Consider the following 23,275-nt stretch of genomic DNA (forward strand, 5'->3'; position numbering starts at 1 on the left):
GTCCTCCATGAGAGGCTGGGTGCCGAGTGCTTGGAGCAAAGCGGGCTCGAGGTGGAGAGCGAAGAGAAGCCAGGGTCCCAGGATGGCTGGGCCCAGGTGTGGCCACACGGCCTCTGGGAGGAGAGCCTGGAGCGCGGCGGGCAGGAGGGCCAGGCCAGAAGACTCGCGGAGCGTGCCGAGAAGCACGAGAAGGCAGCTGTGGCCCAAGCTGACCTGCACGCTGCAGTTTAGAAGGACCAGAAGCACGGTTTGGAAAGGCGAGAGGCCAGCCAGACACCCACACTGGGCAGCCACGCGGCGGAGCGAGCAACTTCTGACGGCCGTGCGCAAGGGGGACTTTGCCGGGTCCCGCATTTCTGGGCGGTGTGGGGTAGAGGGGACTGAGCCCTCCTCTGCTCTCAAGCAGGTGAAGGTGACTGACTCTGCAGCATGGGAGGCAGAGGCAGGGCGGAACTGTGCGGGGGTGGGCGCAGCTCTCCGCAAAAGCCCAGCACGAGCCTGCGGGGAGGGCAGCGAGCGCCCCGCTTGGTTAGCCAACTGCTGCGAGGAAGAAGGGCCTGGGGTCCTGCCGGGAGGTGCTCCGGGGAGACACCTGCCAGGTCCAGCGCGGCTCCCCGGCTCCTGCCGCACCTGCTGAGGGAGAGAAGGCTTGGGGGCAAGCTGTCCAAATACTGACGTTACAGGTGAATATGACTAGCAGCCAGCCACTCAGAGGGAGCCTTCCAGACAGCAACGAGACAGAACAAAAGAATAAAGCGCACGGTTTAAAAAAAAAAAAAAAAAGGATGAAAAGGGGAAAAAAGCACTTAGCTCAGTAGAACAAGCACTGCTAATAACCTTGAGCCCCTGAGATTCCTTGAAAAGCCACACCCTTCCTCTGAGGAGGCTGGCATCAGGGGACAGCAGGGCTGAAAGCAGGGCAGTGAAGCCCCTCATGGCACCTCGACCCGCAGGCAGCAGAAGCCAGAGGTGCAGGTCGCTGCCCAGAGCCCATCCGAGCACAGCACTCCGCCCCACAGCGCCCAGAGCCCAGCCAGGCAGCCCAGACCTCGGGCAAAGCACCGCACTTGGGGCTCGCAAGGACTCGCAGGGCACGGAGAAGCCACGACAGGTCCCAACTCCTTCACTTGCTCTTCCTTCCACTCTCGCCTTCAGGCCTTCTCAATCCCCTCGAACTAAGGTCCTCGCCTGACCCGGCTCCAGGAGAACGCAGCTAATGCCTCTCCTGTCCCTCTTCCCCGCTACAACAGCCCTCTGCAAAAGGTAAAGTGAACCAGCGGATCTAACGCCACCTCCGCCGCAGTGCCTCACGGGGACCCATCACACCTGATGGGAATACAGACCCTCGGCCGCGGAAAGAGGGCTTCTACTGTGTGGCTCAGCTGCCAGTGGGGCAAAGCACGAGACACCATGCTGAGGAGACGGGCAGCTGCCCTCCTGAGGCTGGCCCCTGACCATCTAGCAGGGAGCAAAGCCGATGTGGTCACTGCTGAGGCAGCGCCTGAAGCTCCAGGGGACCGGCCAGCGGAGGGGCAGCACGGAAGGCAGGGCTCATCGACCTACGGGTCAGGTCGTGACTCCAGTTCTTCTAGCACCAACATCAATACGGGCGGGTCTGCAGTCATCTGCCACAAGATGGCAAATGCCAGCCCCACTGGGGACACTCCACTCCAGAACGGCAAGCGAGAACCACAAGTCACGTGTCGGCAGCTACTCTCCCATAAGGGTCTCAGGCTACTCCTAAGACGAGAGCGCTCTGCTCTGCTGTCATCCCACGGCGAGCCCCAAAGGGTGAAAGTTCCTGACCAACCAACCAGCTCTCTGGATAGCCCTCCCCACGGTGCAGAGCACCCAGCAGAGACCACTGTGCCTCACCCTCCCTCTCCTGCCTCCGGACGGGCCCTTCCCAAATGCTAACTGGACCGGCAATCCCAACCTCTCCCTCTCATCACCGCCTCCAGCCTCCACTTTTATATGCTTTGATGATGCACAGCGAGCCTTCATCTCTTCTTAGCAAAGAAACCCTCCTTACACAGGAGGCAGCAGGGGACAGCCCCTTGGTCCTGGAGCTCTGAGGAGAGGCCAGGAACAGAAGGCTAACTGCACGTGTGTCTCCCAAAGAAACGTGGGATACAGAACCTCTGAGTCACAAATGCTCTGGCAAATGTTGGGCAGCAGAAAGAAGGTGGAGGGGGATCCCTGGGTGGTGCAGCGGTCTGGCACCTGCCTTTGGCCCAGGGCGCGATCCTGGAGACCCGGGATCGAATCCCACGTTGGGCTCCCGGTGCATGGAGCCTGCTTCTCCCTCTGCCTATGTCTCTGCCTCTCTCTCTCTCTCTCTCTCTCTCTCTCTCTGTGTGTGTGTGTGACTATCATAAATTAAAAAAAAAAGAAAGAAAGAAAGAAAGAAAGAAGGTGGAGAAGCAGAGCTGGGGAGGACTGCGGACCCCAGCACCCCTCCCCACTTCCTTGGTTCTTCCAGAAGTCCCAGGCAAACTTCAGGACAAATATCTGTGTAAACGGATTCCAACACCTGTTTGTTCCCATCAGCCATCACATGCTAGGTTATAATCACAGGCTCACTGTGCATAGGGAACCTGACAAAACTTAACTGAATTTTCTACAACGAGTAAGTGACTGCCTTTATTTAAAAAAAAAAAATTTTAAATGTCAGAGGCCCAACTGAATAAGAAAGGACTACTCTGGAGGCCTAAAGAAGCTCAATGCCCACTCCCTATGTTGACTGGGGAGGTGGGTCTGCCCTACCACACACTCACACTCATGGCCCTGACCCGAATCCTCCTGGCTGGCACCCAGGCAAATGCTCAGTGGCACTGGGGCACAGTGGCACTGGTGGCACTGGGATGTCTTGTATCCTCGGCCTGGCCCTTCTTCAGCACAGGAGGTCCAGCCTACAGCCCAGCACCCCTCCTCCTCCACAGCCAGTCATGCCATCCACACCAAGCTGCCCCTGCTCCACTTCTGAACTCTGCTCCAGGCCCTCTGCCACCACACACGGATCCCCAGCCACACGACTCACTAAGAGGCCTAGGTTCTGAGAGCTGATGCTTTTGTCTAGCCTCACTAGGACAAAACCGCCAGGCAACGCGCATCATCAGGGAACCCCACAGAGAGCCACTGCTGTTTCCTCAGATGACGCAGCCCCAGCATAGCCTTGCCAATCCGGTTAAAAGCTGGCTCCTGCGCCTCGCCACGCTGACGGACTGGACTCACGCCCATTCCTCCCACCCCTCCTTCCCACGGAGGAAGCTGCTAATTAACCACAGTCAAGCAGGAAACTATGAGGACAACTAGTCACTAGTCATCAGCAGACAACGCCCCGGCACCTGCTCAGGACACCTGGGTCCTATGCGGTGCCACCAGGTGCCACCCGGGCCAGCTGCCCCTCTGGGTTGCTGGCACCCAATCAGTGCTGAAGAGATGTGCCTGGGAGCCCCTGAGGCCGCTCAGTACCAAGAGCCACGCAGGAGCCACGAGCAAGCTGCCAGCGCCCCCACAGCATCCACGCGAGCAGAGACACACTCACCCCGCCAGCCATCAGGAGCTTGTACCGGAACTCAATGGTGGGGTTGTTGAAGGTGAGCTTCTCACAGCGCAGGTGGTTCACAGGCGGGTTGCCCTCCAGGTTCAGGAACAGGTCATAGGTGAAGCACACCTTCCTCGGCTCCTCCTTCAACAAAGAAAATAAGGAAGTTCACCTCAGAGGGGCGGGCAGGAGCTGTGGGGACAGCCACGAGACTCTCCCCCATGCCAGGTCTCCATTTCTCTCCCCCTCAGCCCCTTACCTGCGTCTCTCGTGTGCCTCCTTCTCGTCTATTCCATTAGGATCCAAAACAAATTAACTTACTATTTGCATTGGACCCAGCAAAGCAGCCTCCACGAGAGAAACACAGATCATTAAGGCTGATGTTCTCAGACGGTTACTGGAAATATTCCTGCTGATGGCACAGACGGCCTGGTGCACACCCTCCCCTTCGACGGAGAGGCTGAGGCTTGAAGGCACGGCTGATCAGTGGCAGTACGGAGGTCTGAGCCCAGGCTCCGAGGCCTATGATTCCACAGTCTCCACCCCCTGTTCCCTTCCTGGAAGGGAGACAGCTTCAAAGACATCCAAATGGCCAACAAGCACACGAGAGATGCTCAACATCACTAATGATCAGGGAACGGCAAATCCAAACCACGACAACACCTCCCAGCCCTTAGTATGGGATTTTTTACAAAGTGAAAAATATCAAGTGGTGGTGAGGATGTGGAGAAGCTGGGGTCCCTATGCAAGGCTGCTGGAGTATGCCATCACCAGGGCAGTCACCCTAGAGTGCTGTCTGGGAGCTCCTTGACATGTTAAATATAGAGTAACCTATCCCATGCATCCCTCCTAATACGTAGCCAAGAAAAATGAAAACATATATTCACACAAAAACTTGTACATCCATGTCCATAGCACAGCATGGTTCACAATGGTCAAAGTCAGAGCAACCCCAGCATCCACTGATGGATGAACATAAGGTGTCTCTTGACCCACAGGCACATCACTTGGCTGCAAACAGGAGCGAGGCTCCCACATGCGCTGTCCCAAGGACAGACCCTGAACACACGACACTCAGGGAAGGAACCAGACACAGAAGGCCACGTGGCCTGTGATTCCACATATGTGACACGTCCAGTGTAGGCTTATCTGTGGACAAGAAGGGGGCTCCTGGGTGTCAGGAACTGGGGCCTAAGGATAAGGAATGACTGCTGATAGAGATGAGGTGGTTTTCTAGGGTGATGGAATATTCTAGAACTAAAAAACTAATAGCTACACAGCACTGTGAATGTACTAAAAAAACCACTGAATTTGTATGCTTTAAAAGGGAATTTTCTGGTACACAATTTTTTTAAAATGCTCTCCATCAGGAGAGAAAACCTTAGGAGTCGGGGTGCTGGTTAAGGGGCCCTCTCACTTCAGGATGGGGCAGTCAGGGGTAAGGAAGGAAGAGGGAAGCACAGAGCCTCCCACACAGGCATGCCCATATTCTTTTTTTACCACCCAGACCAGCAGGGTCACAGTCCTCGGGAGAGAAGGGAGTAGACATCAGGGCTGAGCCTGCATTCCTGCCACTCGGACTGCAGCCAGGAGCTCGGTTTGCCTCACCTTCCTCCTCCTCCATCACCCTAGCCAGCAGCTGCATGAGCCAAGCTGGGTTTTTTGAGCTCCAGTGAGTGAGTGATGCCTGGGATCAGTGTGGCTGTCCCTGTGTCTGCTTCTGAATAAAGGGGAAAGGAGTGGGGTCCTGTAGTTACACATGGACGACTCTGCCCACTCCACCCCCCCATCCACCCGCCATTCAGTCCATAGGTAGAAGATGCACCTGTGAGGTGAAAGAGTCATAGACTTTGCCTTCTGGGAGCCTCGAGTCCCGTGTGAGAGAAGACAAGTAAATAGGCCTTCCCAGGCCAATGCCAACCAGTGAGGTGATACTGGCCTCCCCCTCCCTCTAGCAGCCCTTGGGGTCAGCAAGAGTGGTTTCCACCCCTGACCCATTTAAACCAGACTTGGAGATGGATCCCCTGGCCCAAGGTGGACACATGGCCTAGTCTGAGTGATGAAGGGTAATGAGGTCAGCCTAAGGAGCGCTTTCCTTCCCAAGTCAAACATGAAGTGTAAGCAGAAAGGCTCAGCATCTCTCTTCTTCCTGCCTGGTTGGAAGGTCAGCAATCCCGGGAACAGAGTGGAGGAAAGCCACAAGGATCTCTGTTCCAGGCCATCAGCCAGCTGCTCTCCAACTTCTTGTTAAGGAAGAGAAAGGAGCCCCCTTAGTAAGCTTCTGTTACACCCTTGACTGTGGCTGATGCCTCTCCTCTGTGCCAACCTCATGGAGCCACCTGCCACAGTGGGGATGGGTCCCCACCAAACTGCGAAGCCCCTGGAGGCAGAAGTGGAGGGAATACTCCCCCCCACACACACATACTCAGGTGCTGGCCTAGGAAGGCGCTGCATTTTTGTCAAAAGAATGAAACATTAAGATGGATAAAAGAATGAAGGGATCCCTGGGTGGCGCATCGGTTTGGCGCCTGCCTTTGGCCCAGGGCGCGATCCTGGAGACCCGGGATCGAATCCCACATCGGGCTCCCAGTGCATGGAGCCTGCTTCTCCCTCTGCCTGTGTCTCTGCCTCTCTCTCTCTCTCTCTCTCTCTGTGACTATCATACATAAATAAATAAAAATTAAAAAAAAAAAAAAAGAATGAAACATTAAGATGGATAAGAGCAGACCATGACCCAACAGTGGGGGGTGAAGAGGTGGCCAGGAAGGTTCCCTGGAGTGGTTCCCTGGGTGGGAGGAAGCTGCACAGGCCACAGCACCATTTCTAGAGCCCGGAGAGTCCACATGGCTATAGTGAGAACAGGAGGCACAGTGGTAACAGCAGATGACCTGAAGAGATGGGCCTTGGCCACATCCTTAGGGACACAGGTGTCTACAGGGGGGTTGGGGCTCAGAAAGAACAAGCCCAGATTTGCGTCCCAGGAAGCAAACACCCTTTGGCCTGCAGGACGCCACTACTGGGGGCAGGGTTTGAACCTGGCCAATAAAGGAGTAAAAGCAAAACTAAATAAAACACCACAGCAAAAAAACAAAAACGCACATCAAGAATTTGTCCTGCCTTTCCACGAGGTAACCGCACAAGATACAAGAGGCAGACCGCTACAGATACAGATGTCGTCCGGCTAGTGCGTGCAGAAGGAATGAGAGCACCACGGTTCCGTTCCTCCTAACAGGTCAGTGAGCGGGGCTCTGTCCCTCAGCTACGGCCGACATCATAAACACAGGTCACAGACAAGGCCAACGTGCCACCTGCCACGGAGGACTTCATCTCCAGATTCAAGTTCAAACTGACCGAGAAGATACACATCAGAAGATAGTGCTAAACAACAAGCACTGCGGTACAAAAGCAACAAAAAAGCCGGGTGATACCAGCTTCTAAGGACAAATGATCCAGTTTCCTCAACAAGTAAAGCACAAAGAAAAGCACTGGTAGAGGGAGACTCTTCCCTTCTCTGCTCCTTTACACAGTGAAAGGAACTTACAAAACAAACTCACGAATCACAACGTGTTGGTCTTATCTAGATCTTGACTCAAACAGAAAAAAAAAAACTTTAAACGCTGACTAGATGTTAAGAATTGTTACTATTCAGGTACGATACTGGTATTATTATGATTTTATTATTACAAAGCAGTCCTCATCTTTTAGAGACATATTGTGAACTGGGGACACATGAAATTACAATGTCTAGGGTTTGCTCCAAAAAGACACAGGCCCGAGATGGCCCCGCTCGGCCAAGTGTGGTAAGTGCTGGAACCAGGGGATGGCTCCCGAGGGCTCATTACAGCACTCCGCCTACTTCTGTAGACATTTCACTACGTCCCTGGAAATTCTGCGAGTGGACACAGTGCCACGAGGGAGGAGCTCTGCTAAGGGAGCGTGTCAGGGAGGGGAGGGTGGCTGGGGCGCCAGCAGGAGGCAGGCCGGCAGCTGCACATCGCCGACGGCACCCGGTGAGCACGGGGCTACACCAGGCCGGGGGCTCACCTCTCACCAGCTGCCGGGCCTTGGTCACTAGGCCTGCCTTCTAATTCTAAGCCTCGGCTTCTTCAACTACGAGTGGGAGTATTTGATGAGACAAGGCAGTTAATCGCCTCAGCTTGGTGCCGTCAAGAAAGGGAAGCTATTGCTTTTACAGAAGGAGCTCTAGGCCACAGGAGGTCACCTGGGAGACCCGGCAGACAGATGGTGGCTGAAGCCACAGGATTCGGCAGCAGGAAAACAGTAGCTCACAGGGACGCTAGAAGGTTGCTCTACAGCTTGATCTCCTGAACACAACGGGTAGGGTGGAGTGGAATGGACAGGCTGGTGCCAAGCCTGGGGTGCCCAGCATTCAGCAGCATTCACCACGGTTGGCACTTTTCTAAGCACTTAACACACATAATGATGCCTTCACAGCCCGAAACAGGGGTGCTCTCACCTGCCCCATGTTGCAGATGAAGAAACCGAAATGGGCAGGTAAGCTGCGTGGTGCCACATAGCCAGTCAGCAATGAGTCAGGACTCGCTCTGGGTAGACTGTGTTCTCTGGAAGCCCTGACCCTTGGTGGAGAGCAGGAGGAGTCCTTTAGGACTCCCCAGAGCTAGGCACGGAGCACGTAGGCCGGGCAGGGGCCTTCCCCCGAACGCCCGCAGTGTGTCCTGCTCTCGTGACCTGGGATGGGCCACTGGCAGCTGGTGTGTGCATCACAGCACGCTGAAAACGGCTGATCAGAGCTCTCTCTGGATGAGACTTCCAGCCTGGGCGGCTTAGGAACCGCCGAGAGGGTGACACTCCCTGCCCAGGAACCCAGCCTGCTGCTCAGGAGATGCAGGCAGCACGGCAATGCCTCTAAGAGCCAGCAGCACATTCAGTGAGGAGCAGCCAAGGGTGTGCTAAGCCCACAGTCACAAGGGCAACATCCTTGTCACTCCAGCCAGACTCTACACATGCCACACTCTCCACAAAGGCAGCCGAAGCTGGCCTCAAACATTCTCAGTGCAGGCCATGGGCGGCCACCCCACTGTCCGGGATGCTGGCCACAGGCCAGCGTCTCTCTCCAGATTCAGCAAACTAAGAAGCAGAGGAACTGGCCAAACTGGTGCCAGCGCCCAAAGCTGACGGCACGTGGACTCATCCTCAGCTTTTGGGCAATCCAGGACATGGGAGCCCTGGCCAAGGCCCATGCCTGGCATGGGCCCACGTGAAGGCCAGTGGCCCAGAGCTGTGGGAGCAACTAGCCATACCTGTGGTTTCCGCTGCTGCCCCTCCGCCACCTTGGGCCCCACCCTCTTCTGCAGCTGGCAGGGCTGGCCCTGGAGGACCCTGAGGCTTACTGCCCCACCCTGGGTACAGCCAGACTCCTGGTGGCCCAGAACTCACCAGCTAAGGAGAGCCTCAGGGTTATATCCTTGCCATCTGGGCCCTGCCCACACTTCTCTTTTGGGGCCTGTTTGCCATTCTCCTCTTAGAAGGCCCCAGGGTTCAAAAAACAGTTAAACGTGAATCTGATCGTGGTCCTACATCTAACTGCCAGTTTAGAGGGCTGTAGTCAGCAACATCCCCACAGGACAAACCATACAGCTTCTTAAAATGCTTTGCAAGGGAGAGAAAGGGAGAGAGAGAAGGAAAGAGAGACAAGATTTAAAGAACCTTAAGAAATGCAGCAACCGGCAACAATGCACCAACCTTATCTGAATCCTGATTTAAACAAATTATTAAAAAGAAAAAAAATATATATATATATACACACACAAGCACACATACACACATGATAATATGAAAACTCTGATGTTACTGGATGTTTGATATTAAGAATTGTTCATTTATTAGTTCCCAGCTATAATGACACGGTGGTTAGATACTTTTAAAAAGAGGTTTATCGTTTATAAACACAGACTGAAATATTTACAGATTAAAAGACAGGATGTCTTGGACTTGCGCTTCAAAATAGTCCTGGGGCTAGAAATGAAAACAGCACTGTACTCAAGTGAGTAACTGCTAGAGTGGGGGGTAGGTGCTGTGCCGCACGGTCTGCTCCGCTACTCTACCGTGTATATTTTTCAACATTTGAAAGACTTTTAACGTACAGGATTGGCTCCACCCAGCCCTGCTCACAGCTCTGCACCTGAGTCTCTCCTGGTACCGGGGACAAGATGCAGACAGGACCTCTCAAGGAGCCCAGATGAGGCCAACAAAACTTTCTATCCCTGGATCCCCAGGGATCCTCCTTGGCCCCAAGGTGAATGCAGGTAGACATCTGCTTCAAGTAGCCACCTGGCCACCAGCACCACTTACAGAGCCCTCCCAGGGCCCGGTGCTGCATCACAGGCTTCACCTAGCACCTTACTTGGTGCTTGCCAGTGCTCTGGGAGTTAGTCACTGCTCTCCCCACATATCAGAGGGAAGAGGAAACTGAGGTTTAGTGGCATTTAATCACTGGCCAAGGCCACACAGAACCAACGAAGCTCAGGCCACCGAGCACATGGACCACAGCCTCCAGCATCTTCCTGTGGACCTGGCTACACCGCGCCTGGCTCTCAGTTCCCATGGTGCACCTGCTCAGGACTGCTCAGGACTGCAGCCAGGGTGACAAGGGACACTGCCCCCTGCCCAGGAGGGAAAGAGAGGAAGGGAAGCACTGCAGCCAACAAACACCACCAAATCTGAAATTCCACTTCCAGGATTCCAGAGGCTGAAGGAGGGTCACCAAAGCATTCCTGAAGTGAGAGGCCTAGCGATGCCCAGTGTCCCTCCCCAGGAAACGTCAGGGACTCTACAGCCAGTCTAAGCTAAGCAGTGTGCTACGCAGCTGCATAAAAAACGAGGTAGAGTTAAGGGGACTGCTGTGGGAGGTCCACAGATATTTGTTTAGAAATGCACCTCCCCCTTCCCTCCCTGTCTCTCACACACACACCCGCACAGAAAATAACTGCTTCTGGATGGACTTCACTAACTGCTTATAGTGTTCACTTCAGGGAGACAGACAGGAGAGGGGACTCTGATTCCTGCAGCCCACACCCATCACCTCTGTAGTTAGATGCAGAAAAATGACTTTAAAAGACTTAAGGGGGACACCTGGGTGGCTCAGTGGTTGAACATCTGCCTTTGATTCAGCTCCTGATCCCGGGGAGCCTGCTTCTCCCTCTATCTATGTCTCTGCCTCTCTCAGTATGTCTCTCATGAATAGACAGAATCTTTAAAAAGAAAAAAAAAAAAAAGGCTTAAGGAATACAGTGCAATGTGGGCTGAAAATCGTGGGCTCTGCAGTCCAAGACCTTCTGGATAGCAAAACAGCTTTGCCATCGACTCACTGTATGACCCTGGACAAGCCATTCCACCTCTCTGAGCCTCAATGAGAGGATGAAATAAAACCACAGGGTTCTGGGTGTACAAGGGAAGGGGGAAGGAGAGACTGTGGCTCTGACCAGTAAGGTGGCATCATTCTGGCCCTCCCCCTGCCCTCTCTACAACTGCTCTGCCACAATGAACCCAGGACAACTTCTCTCAATGTCCGAACCGAGGCTGCATGAGCCCACGGCTTGGCCCCAAGTGAGCACAGGGGTGAGCTACGGTTGACATTATGGCTTGTCCTGCCCTCCTCATCTGCACCCCTCCCTCACTTTGTGGGGTGACAGTGCAAATGACTCAGTTACATGATTCCCATCTTTACAGGAAACATATTATTCCGTCCAGAAAGATTCTCAGAGAAGCTGACTCCAGGCAGATTCTTCTATCCCCTTCTCAAGGAGCCCAGGAGAAGGCACTGGCTAGGGAGCCAAGCTGGAGGGTAGACTGTCCCTCCTGGTGTCCGGGGGTCAGGCTAAGTCTCTTCTCACGCACATTTGCTCTTTCCAGGTGCTTCTCTGCCCCTCTCCAGACACTGCCCTCTAGAAACCAGGGGTGCTTCTGGGGTCCCATATGGAGGAACAGAAGGATGCTACATTCTGCTACATAGCAGGCTGGCATTCACGCGGCTTGTCACAAGTTGGCAGCTCCCTGACCTTTCCCTGGGTCTCTTAGCACCACATCCCTTCCTGTTCTGGTTCCTCAGCAATCCCCCAGTTAGGGTTGGGCCCATGGGCTGCATCAACCAGCCAACTGTCCCTGTGCAGAGAAACTACCAGCAGCTGGCTCCGCAGAGGATGCCTGCCTCCTGAGCTCTGCAGAGCCCCAGAAGCTGACCCAGGTTCAGACAGAGCCAAAATGGTGGTGACCCTAGAAGGGACAAGCTACAAGAGGTGAACATGAGTTCCCCACCCAATCATTCCAGACTGGCTCTCACAGACCAAGCCTCAGCCTAAACTGAGAGCAGGTGGGAGAAGGTGTCACAGGCCAGGACCCTTTCCACTCCAGAGAGGGTGGGGAGGGGCAGAAGAGCACAGGGTTCCGTGGCCCTGGGGGCCCCACCAGCTTGTTGCCAATCCTACCACACTGTCTACATGGCTGCTTCCCCAAAACACAAGTCAGCCAAGATGTGTCCAAGAAGATGCCTCTGAGTAGGCTCGGAAGCTGGCAAGCACGGTTTTAACTCACTTTAAAACAAAACAAAACAAAACAAAACAAAAAAACCCCTTCCAAATAAAACCATGCAAACCTCCAAATCAAATGTACCAAAATGCCCCTCCTGTGACCTCAGATAATAGCATTTGAGTAAAGCCATGGAGAGTTAGTGACGGCTGGGGCTCACTGTCCAATAATAGCTTGTTATAGGGGGTGGGGGTGGAGGGCAGGAAGGATGTCTAATATTAGCAGCAAATAACCAAAACAAACTTTATACTTTACCACTTCTGAAAATTGGGCTATCTCTTAAAGTCAGCGTGCACACCTTTTCCTCCTCCCGGAGTGTGTTATTACTGTGATGGTACATCTCACCATGAAACAGCCAAGCTGCAAATTCAAAACCAAAATGTGCCCAGGCCAGCGTTCACTCCCTGACAAACACCCACAGGGTGCAGGCGGGGCCGCTGGCCTCAGGCCCGGGCACCATGAGAAATGAAAGAGCAGTTGCTTTGGGCGTAGAAAACCTCTTGTTCCCATTTCACAACTGATTCCCTTCTCTCCTCTTGGTTTTGCCAATCACTCCAAGCCAGAAACTCAGGACTACGAGAAGCCAGCTTGACTTTGAAAAGGAAAAAATCAGATCTAAGAGGATTCCCGGGGAAAATGAAGTCACATCAAACGACGCCTTAGATCTAGAACTACTGAGTCCAGCCGCTGGCCTCAGCTAATGACTCAAAACCAAACCACAACAGCAATTCCCATGCCAAGGTCAAAGTGCCATGAACACTAGCAGGTATATCATGGGGTTACCAACTGGCAAAACTGAAGGAGCTCGTAAGAACTGATCTTAGCCCAGAGAGGGAGGGGAGTGAGGGGTGCAGATCGCATCCTCAGGGGTCACACGCTCAGGGAGAGGCAGCAGCCCCCAGGTCCATCCCACACCTACTCACTATGCCCAAGACCAAACCCTGGAGCCTCCCTCCAATGAGGACACTTTAGGGCCCCAACTCCCCAACCCCACCTCCCATCTGGGACACAGACAAGTACTTCCTGTCGGGCAGCCACTGAATTACTTCCGGAAAACATTGAACCAGATATGCTCTGTAATGTGACCATGCCACCACAAAGCAATCTGGGATGGGCAGGAGATGAGTGCTTTGCTGGGGATTGTGGAGCCCTGGCCAGAGGCAGATGAACCCAGAGGCAGCAGAGGGATCAACCCTTCACCAAGGGTCTAACAGCACACCTACTCCCCACATACAGGTCTGAGAGGGCTTTTTATGAAGGAAGTGCTCCCTTTCCCATCAATGGCCAGCACACTCCAATGGCTTCCCAATGTGCCTGGGCTGAGTTGCCCTGCCAATCACCAGCCTCCCTTCTGAACCCAAGTGCCCCTGACTCGCCACCTACACAGTGTGGCTGCTTTCACCTAGAAGGGTGTCTCCTGGTCTTCTCCATCCCGCCGACTCCTACCCACCTGCACATCTCAGGGTAAACCTGGCTTCCTAAGGAAAGCCTTTCCTTACACATTTCCCCTCTCTTTCTGAATGAGTCCTCCATAATACCCTCACAGTATTAAGATAAAGATACTTGTATCCAAAATATATTGTCTTAAAACTCAAACAACAAGAAAACAACTAACCCAACTAACAACAACAACAAACCTCTAAAGTTCTGAACACTTCACCAAAGGAAATAAAGGAACTGCAGAGAAACACATGAAAAGATGCTGTCATTAGCCAACAGGTTAATGCATATCAAAACCTCATGATTTAGATTTAGTTTTTTTTTTTTTTAGATTTATTTATTTAGGGCAACCCCGGTGGCCCAGTGGTTTAGCGCCACCTTCAGCCCAGGGCGTGATCCAGGAGACCCAGGATCGAGTTCCACGTCAGGCTCCCTGCATGGAGCCTGCTTCTCCCTCTGCCTGTGTCTCTGCCTCTTTCTCTCTGTGTCTCTCATGAATAAATAAATAAAATCTTAAAAAAGAAAAGATTTATTTATTCATTCATGAGAGACACAGAGAGGCAGAGACACAGGCAGAGGAAGAAGCAGGCTCCATGCAGGGAGTCTGACATGGGACTCGATCCTGGGACTCTAGAATCACACCCTGGGCCAAAGGCAGGCGCCAAACCACTGAGCCACCCAGGGATCCCTAGGTTTAGGTTTAAGTTTAGGTTTAGGGATACCAGCTCACACCAACTGGGATGGCTAGAATGAAAAAAACAGGAAGTACTTGGCAAGAAGACAAGAGAAGCTGGAACCCTGTGTGCTGCTGGTGGGAATGTAAAATGGTACAGTTGCTACAGGAAAAAGTAGGGCAGTTCCTCAAAAAATTAAACAGAATTACCAGATGATCCAACAATTCCACTCCAACATATGTGGCCCCAAAGAAGTGAAAACATATGCACACAAAAACTTGCACACAAAATTGCTAAGAGTGGAAACAACCCAAACACTCATCAACGGATGAACAGATAAATGTGGTCCATTCACACGATGGAATGTATCCAGCCATAAAAAGGAATGAAGTACTGATGTGTGCCACAATGTGGATGAACTCTGCGAACATTACACAAAATAAAAGATGCCAGTCAGAAGAGGCCACACACTGTACAATTCCATTTTTTAAAAAAATACAATTCCATTTATATGAAAGGTTCAGAAGAGGTAAATCTATAGCTACAAAGTCAATTAGTGGTTGCCAGGGACTAGAAGGAGGGAGGAGGAGGAGTGACTGCTAATGGGGAGTTTCTTTGTGGGTGAAGGAATATTCTGGAATCAGTGGTGATGGTGGCACAACTCCGAATATGCTAAAAACCAACGGAATGTATATTTTCAATGTATGAATTACATGGTATGTGAATTAAATTCTCCATGAAGCTATTTTTTAAAAACGAGAGACATGACTATACAACCCCCCGGGGAGGTGCAAATGGAGAAGAGCGACCATCAGGCAAGAATGCAGAACAGCAGACAGCTGCTGGCACAGCCTAGAGAGCCAAGCACACCTGCTCCATGCCTCCAGCGACCCCGCCCAAACCGGGATTGTTACCCACGTGAACTGAAAACTTACGTTCATACAAAAACCCATACACAAATGTTTAGGGCAACTTTATTCATAATCCCCCAGAACTGGAAACAACTGCGATGCCCTTCAAGCCACGCACGGGTAAATGAACCACAGCGCAGCCGCAGATAAAAAGGAACAAGCAATACATTCAGGCAACAACACGGATGGATCTTCTGCGCATTTTGCCAAGTGACAGAAGCCACACACAAAGGGCTGCATGCCGTGCGGTTCCATTTATACGACGATCTGGAAAAGGCAAAACTCCAGGGATGGGAAACAGATGAGTGGTTCCAAGGGACCAACGGGGCAGGGGACTGACTTCAAAGGGCCGGCGTGAGGGGACGTGGGGGAGGACGGAAGTGATCCGCACGGCGCTGTGGTGGCAGATGCACAACCACATGTCGAAACCCGGAATTTCACTGAAAACAAACTCAAACAGCAATAACCACCACCAGACGGGCAGGAGGAGGGGTCCACAATGGAATGTAGACTGTGACGAATGGATCTAACCAGACCACAAACGCAGACCTAACCACACCGATAAGATGGAGCCACAGGGCTGTCATAAACGACCTAGGGAAGAAGCCGTGTTTTGGCTGGACACTGGGAGGCCCAAGACCAAGCAAGCGACACACGGACACTGTCCTCACGCTGGTAAATTTCCTTCTCCCAGGAAGTACCCGTCAGCAATTTGGAAACTACCTTCCCAGTCCGCTGGAGCTCAATAAGAGGGTCAGGTTTCTCCCTTCAGAGAAAGTTCAACTAAGCGATGGAGGAATGCTAGAAAAGACTTGTTGGTGCAGGACTGGAGGTGGAGGCACTGGCATGAGCTGATGTTCACTGTGATATACGCGCTGACAGATGGACGCAGAAAAAAACGCAGGCGGGGGCAGTGAGCACAGGTGACCCTTGACCAACGCAGGGGTTAAGGCTGCCGATCTCCTCTCACCCCCTGACCCCCCTCACCCCAGCAGTCCAAAATCTGCATATAAGCTTTTGGCGCCCCCAAAGCTTAACTACTAATAATAGCCTACTGTTGACTAGAAGCCTTACCAGCAATATAAACTGTAGATAAACACATCTTGTATGTTTTGTTATTATATACTGTATTCTTTAACAATGAAGCTAGAGAAAATAAAATGTTATTTAAAAAATCATAAGGAAGAAAAAAATACATTTACAGTTATAAGCAGTGTTTATCCAAAAATCCACATCAAAGTGGACCCACACAGTTTGAACCCATGCCGTTCAAGGGTCAACTGTACACGTGCACATATCTCCCAGCTCTATCACAGGAGAGATCCAAAGGCAGTGATACCCTAGCAAAAAGCACACTTCACTCCCAGATCTTGGCTTTTATGTACCGTTGTTTAACAAAGGGGAGCAGGGCTCCTGTAGAATTGGCTGATTCTAGGGCCAGAGCAGGAAAACCCAAGACAAGCCTGAGAACCCTATGGTGCCCGAAAACCCATGGGGACATAACGAAAAGGCACAGGGGTTCCCCTGAAGGAGGTACCTCCATTGGTCAGAGTGAGATCAGTTGGAAAACAATAATAGGACTGGATTATAATCTAAAGGGAAAAAACAAATATCCATGAATCCATATTGATATAAATAAATGAATGAATAAGTATGTAAATGGGGAAGAAGGGACAAGTCTTCCTTACAGAAAAATTCCAATGAATAATGAAAGACATGAAGGAAATGGAAATCATCATCAACACCACTGATGGATTGCTGAAATATATACCAGATGAAAACTGAAAAAGAAACAGGTTAACTGCATAGTTTCAAAGTATCTCCTTCAAATAGATACTAGTCACCATGGTGGTTTGAACCATGCCCACCAGGATGTGAAGCTGAATTTCTCTCTGCCTGAGTGTGGGCTGGACTTGAGTTACTTCTAATAACTGGAAAGAGATAAATACTAACAACAGTGGGGAGGCCTGGCAGGCAGCAGGTTAACAAAGGGATGGAGGTTAACAACCTTAGTAACAGGTGGAGTTAATATCAAGTCCTGCCTAGTATGATGTGATGGGGGGGTGCTCTTCACCTCTGTGGTCTTATCAAAATCTGCAATCCTATATAATCATGAGAAAACACCAAACAAACCCAAGTTGAAGGGCATTCTTCAAAATGCGTGGCTAGTGTTTTTTTTTAAATGTCAGAGTCAGAAAAGACAAGGAAAAGCAGAGAAACTGTCACAGACTGAAGGAGGCAAAAGAGACATGATGCTAAATGCAATGTAGGATCCTAAAGTAGATCCCAGAACCGAAACAGAACACTAGGAAATGGGGAAATCCAAAGTCTGTTAAAGTCTATAAATCTGAATTAATACTGTGTGCTGTGGTCATATAAACATTACAGAAGCAGGATGTGGAGAATATGAGGACCCTGCACAGTCTGCAACTGTGTTTCTAAAATTATTTCAAAATTAAAAATCTACCAAAAAAAATCTTGACTATAAGACAGTCCATACTTGACTATTAATGAAAGACCTTTATGTACATCTGGAGCAACTTGAGGTTTTTTTTTTTTTCTTAAGATTTTTATTTATTTATTTATTCATGAGAGACACACACACAGAGAGAGAGGCAGAGACACAGGTAGAAGGAGAAGCAGGCTCCATGGAGGGAGCCTGATGTGGGACTCGATCCCGGGTCTCCAGGATCAGGCCCTGGGCTGAAGGCAGCGCTAAACCGCTGAGCCACCTGGGCTGCCCCACAACTTGAGTTTGTAAATCTACTTCTTCAAATGTGAATTTCATGGAATCTAAATACAGATCAAATCTGCCTGATAAAATTTCGTGTCCACATTGAGATGATTCAGTAAGTGTGATTACACATACCAAATTTCCAATACTTAATATGAAAAAAGAATATAAAATATCTCAGGAATTTGAAAATACTGATTGCATGTTGACCCAATGTTTTAGAGATAGTGGGCTAAGTTACATTATTAAAATTAATTTCACCTGTTTCTTTTTTGACCTTTCTAAATGTGGCTACTAAAAACAATTTTTAAAAAAAGATTTTATTTATTTATTCATGAGAGACACACACACACACAGAGAGAGAGAGAAAGAGAGAGAGAGAGAGAGGCCGAGACATAGGCAGAGAGAGAAGCAGGCTCCTCTCAAGGAGCCCGAAGTGAGACTCAATCCTGGGACCCCAGGATCACGCCCTGGACCAAAGACAAGTTAGGCACTTGAACCGCTGAGTCACCCAGGCGTTCTGACTAAAAACACTTTAATTACATGGGGGGCTTAAATATTTCTACCGGACAGCCAGCATATGCAATGTAATTCATACGCTGGAACAGGAAGGGCTTCCAATGCATCTGGCCACTTCGAGGACAACATGCAGATATACAGGGAGCATTTCAGCAAAACTCCACTTACTTTCTTGGTCCTAGGACACCAAGTTCCAAACACACTGCCTTTGTCCTGAGTGGCCCTAGCATACTGGTCTAGTTCACTTTCCACAGGAATAAATCAGCCATAGCTCAAACGGGCTTCTGGGTCAACATGTTATCAAGGGCATCTGGATGCCCCTCAATGACCCTGAACTCCCTACTCAAGGATGTTCACGTTATACATTCATTCTGTCCAATAATGTGTTTTGCTGTCAGTGTTTAAAAACAGGGACCTATTCAGGGGCACTTGGGTGGCTCAGTGATTGAGCATCTGCCTCTGGCTCAGATTATGATCCTGGGGTCCTGGGATCAAGTCCTGCATCAGGTTCCCCACAGGGAGCCTGCTTCGTCCTCTGCCTATGTCTCTGCCTCTCTCTCTGTGTCTCTCATGAATAAATAAAATCTTCAAAAAATATATAAAAATAACAATAAAAAAAATACAGGGACCTATCCAGAATTCATACAACTCAACAACAAAAAGACTACTCAATTAAAAACTGGGCAGAAGCCCCGAATACATGTTTTTTCAGAGAAGATCTGTGACTGGCCAACGAGCACATGAAAAGACGCTTGGCATAATCAGTCACTTTGGAAATGCAATTCAAAGCCACAATGAGATACCACTTCACACCCACTAGGATGGCTATGGTTGAAAAAAAACTAATAAGTAAAAAAAGGAAGGAAGTGCTGGCAAGGATGTAGAGGAAACGAGCCCTCACACACTGCTGGCAGGAATGTAAAAACAGTTCAGCGACCCTGGAAAATAGTTTGGTGGTCCCTTAAAGAGTTAAGCATAGAGGGGACGCCTGGCTGGCTCAGTCAGAAGAGCATGTGACTCCTGATCATGGGGTCATGAGTTCAAGCCCCACATTGGGTATTGAGATGACTAAAAAAAAAAGAAAGAGAAAAAAAGAAAAAAAAAAAAGTTAAACACAGAAATACCATGACACACCAATTCCACTCCTAGGAATCCACCCAAAGAGAGTGAAGACTGGTATTCAGACAAGCACACGCACATACATGTTCATGGCAGCAGACGATTCATGACGGCCAAAAGCTGCCAACAGCTCAAATGTCCATTGGCTGTGCCACATCCATGCCATGGAATGTTACTCAGGCACGAAGAAGGACAGTATGATATATGCTACAATGAGGATGAACTCAGAAATGTTCCACCAAGTGAAAGGAGCCAGACACCAAGGTAACATGAGGAATAAGTGCTCAACGGGCATAGCCTTTCTTTTTGGGCTGAAGAAAATATTCTGGAACTAGATACAGGTGGTGGTTGTGTAACACTGTGAATGCACTAAAATGCCACTGAACTGTTCACTTAAAACTGGTTAATTTTCTGTTCTAGGAATTTCACCTCAGTCTTTAAAAAGGTTGGGGGGGGGGGGCACCATACAGCAGTCGTGTCACAAGACTTCTTGACGTACACAGCTGCCCCTCTAGAATCCATCTGGTCCATCCATTCATTCATTCCACAAATATTTACCCAGGGCCATCTCTGTGCTGGAGGCCAGGACAGCCAAGAGCGTGACTGACGGACGGGGTGCTGCCCTCGAGAGCTAACATTCTAGTGGCAGAAACAGACATCACACAAATCAACACAAACACATTTAAGTTCCAAGGAAAAGCAAAAAGCACAGTGTTCCAGGAGAGAGAAGGGAAGACCAGACTCCGAGAGGAAGGGGAGGGCAGACCTCTCCTGGCTTTCCTCCGTCCTCACTGGGGAGTCTGGGGCAGGTTAATGTCCCTCATCCGTCATTTTCCTGCCTGTAAAATGGGACCGACCCCATTGTGGGGCTGTGTGAGGATCATGAGGGATGACACAGCCCTTGGCCTAGGTTATCATTAAATGCTCGTTTCCTAAAGATAAAATGATCTGAAGTATGGCAATATTAAAAAAAATCCCATAATCATCTCAATAAATGTAGAAAAGAATACTGGACATAATTCAATGCTCTTTTTTGATGAAAAACAACACTCAGCAAACTAGAAACAGAAGGAAACTATCTCAACATAATAAAAGCCACATATAGAAAATCCACAGCCAACACCACACTCAAGGGGGAAAGATGGAGCCCTTTTCCTCCAAGATCAGCAACAAGGCGGGATGCCTCTCACCATTTGTATTTAACACAGTGCTGGAAGTCATGGTCAGAGTGCGAGGCAAGAAAAAGAAAAGATAAAACAAAAGCATCTAAATTGGAAAGGAAAAAGCAAAATTATCTGTTAGCAGATGATATCCTCTTTTTTTAAAAAAAAAAAAGATTTTATTTGTTTATTCATGAGAGACACAGAGAGAGACAGAGACACAGGCAGAGGGAGAAGCAGGCTCCATGCAGGGAGCCCGACGTGGGACTCAATCCAGGGACCCTGGGATCACAGCCTGAGCCGAAGGCAGATGTTCAACCACTGAGCCCACCCAGGCGTCCCAGATATCCTCTTATATGTAGAAGACCCTAAGACACACCACACACACACACACACACACACACACACACACACACACACAAACTGTTCAAACAAATAAATCAGCAAAGTTATGGGATACAAAATCAACATAAAAAATCAACTGCATTTCTATATGCTAACAAGGAACAAAGTGAGAACAAATCCACTTACAATAGCATCAAAAAGAGTAAAATACTTAGGAATTAACCAAGGAGGTAAAAGATTTGTACAATAAAAACTACAAAACACTGCTGAAAGAAATGAAAAAAAGACAGAAATGGAAAGACATCCATATTTGTGGACTGGAAGGCTTCATATCGTTAATATTTCAACACTGATATATAGAAGCAGAAAAATGTTCACCATGAGCCTGGAAGGCTGACCTATAGACTGCATAGTTCTGGTAAGGATCAGATACATGCCGGTTGCTACATTCTTCAAGGGGCTCATGACTGCCTCTACATCTCACCGATAGTTAACGTTGAACTGAGTGATAAGCACCAGAGAAATCTTGCGAAAGTAGTTTTTCAAGTAGAAATTTGAAGAAAACATTTATGACCTAATACTCCTTGCCCATCCCTTCCCCCTTCAGCACTAAGCATATAACCACCAGCTTTATACAACAAAAGTAGAGCCCCTTTCTGCCCATGGGTCTTGTCCCTGTGCTACTTACATAAACTAAGTTGCACCATACCCCGTCTCAGGAATTCTTTCTTGGCCATTGCACTCGGCAACCTTGCAACAGTACAGCTGTTGTGGAAAACAGCATGGTGGTTCTTCAGAATATTAAAAATAGATTTACCATATGTCCTAGTAATTGCATGTCTGGATATATACCCAAAAGAATTAAAGCAGGATCTCAAAGAGATACTTCTATGTTCATGTTCATAATGGCAGTGTTCACAGGAGCTAAAGCATGGAAGCAACCCAAGTGTCTCTAGATAGATAAATGGATAAGCAAAATGCGGTGGCTATATCCACGCAGTACTATTTTTAAAAGTACTCCTTTAAAAAAAGGAATGAGGCACTGACCCATGCTACAACATGGATGAACCCTGAGAACATGGCACTCAGCAGAGAGACCCAAATAACAAAGGACCAGCATTGTACGAAGTCCCTACAACAGGCAAGTTCACAGAGAAAGAAAGTAGAACAGAGGTTCCCAAGGGCAGGAGGAGGAGAGATTGTTTCATTGGCATGGTTTTATTTGGGATGATCAAAAAGCTCTAGAAATAGTAGTGATGGTTGCACAGTACTGTACATGTGCTTGATGCCATGGAGTTGTACATTTAAAAATGGCTAAAATGATAAGTATTATGTCACAGACACACACATCCTCACACACTACAAACTGGAAAAGGCAAAATCAATAAAATGGACTCCATCAAAACCAAGAACTTCTGTCCTTTGCAAGACAGTCCTGAGAGCCTAAGGAGACAAGCCACCAATTGAAAGTATTGTAAAGGACTAGTATCCAGAAATATAAAGAAATCTCCCAAATTCAGTAAGAAAACAGACAACTTAACTTTTAGAAAATGGCAGACACTCTGAACATTCAGACACTTCATTAGAGAGAATAACAAAGATGCATAGGAAAACACACTCATCGCCTTTAGTCATTACGGAAAAGTCCAGAACCAGATGGTTTCACTGGTAAACTCTACCAAACATTCAAAGAATTAACACCTTTCTACTCAAACTCTTCCGAAACCAAAAGAGGAAGGAATACTTCCTAACATATTCTAAGAAGCCAGCATTACTTCAATACCAAAGACATAAAAATCCACAAGAGAACAGGCCAATATTCCCTACAAATAAAGATTCCTCAAAGAAACACTAACTTTTAATATACTTAAGATTATATACATAACCATTATCTATCCCAGGAATGCAAGGGTGGTTCAATGTAAGAAAACCAATCAAAACATAATATGGCCACATTAATAAAACAAAAACAAGGGACGCCTCGGTGGCTCAGCAGTTGAGTTTCTGCCTTCATCTCAGGGCGTGATCCCAGGGTCCAGGGATCGAGTCCCACATCAGTCTCCCTGCAGGGAACCTGCATCTCCCTCTGCCTATGTCTCTGCCACTCTCTTTGTCTCTCATGAATAAATAGAAATCTTTAAAAAAAAAATAAAATAAAAATAAACAAAGGAAAACAACCCACATGATTATCTCAACAGAGGCAGAAAAAGAGTTCGCAAAAATGTAAGGCCCTTTCATGATGAAAACACACAGAAAGCTAG

At 49.3% G+C, this 23,275-nt stretch overlaps 1 protein-coding gene across 2 annotated transcripts in view; it reads right to left on the reverse strand.

The window, feature by feature from the left end:
* MLLT1 (MLLT1 super elongation complex subunit) overlaps nt 1-23,275 on the reverse strand; it is a 67,369-nt gene that overhangs the window by 17,115 nt on the left and 26,979 nt on the right. For both annotated transcript variants that reach the window (XM_041762067.1, XM_041762066.1), the window contains exon 4: nt 3,548-3,691. In XM_041762067.1, coding sequence (XP_041618001.1) covers nt 3,548-3,691 — 144 coding nt within the window. The remainder of the gene's footprint in view (nt 1-3,547; nt 3,692-23,275) is intronic.

The sequence above is a fragment of the Vulpes lagopus genome, chromosome 7 (genome assembly GCF_018345385.1).
Source record: "Vulpes lagopus strain Blue_001 chromosome 7, ASM1834538v1, whole genome shotgun sequence".
Classification (NCBI taxonomy): Eukaryota; Metazoa; Chordata; class Mammalia; order Carnivora; family Canidae; genus Vulpes; species Vulpes lagopus.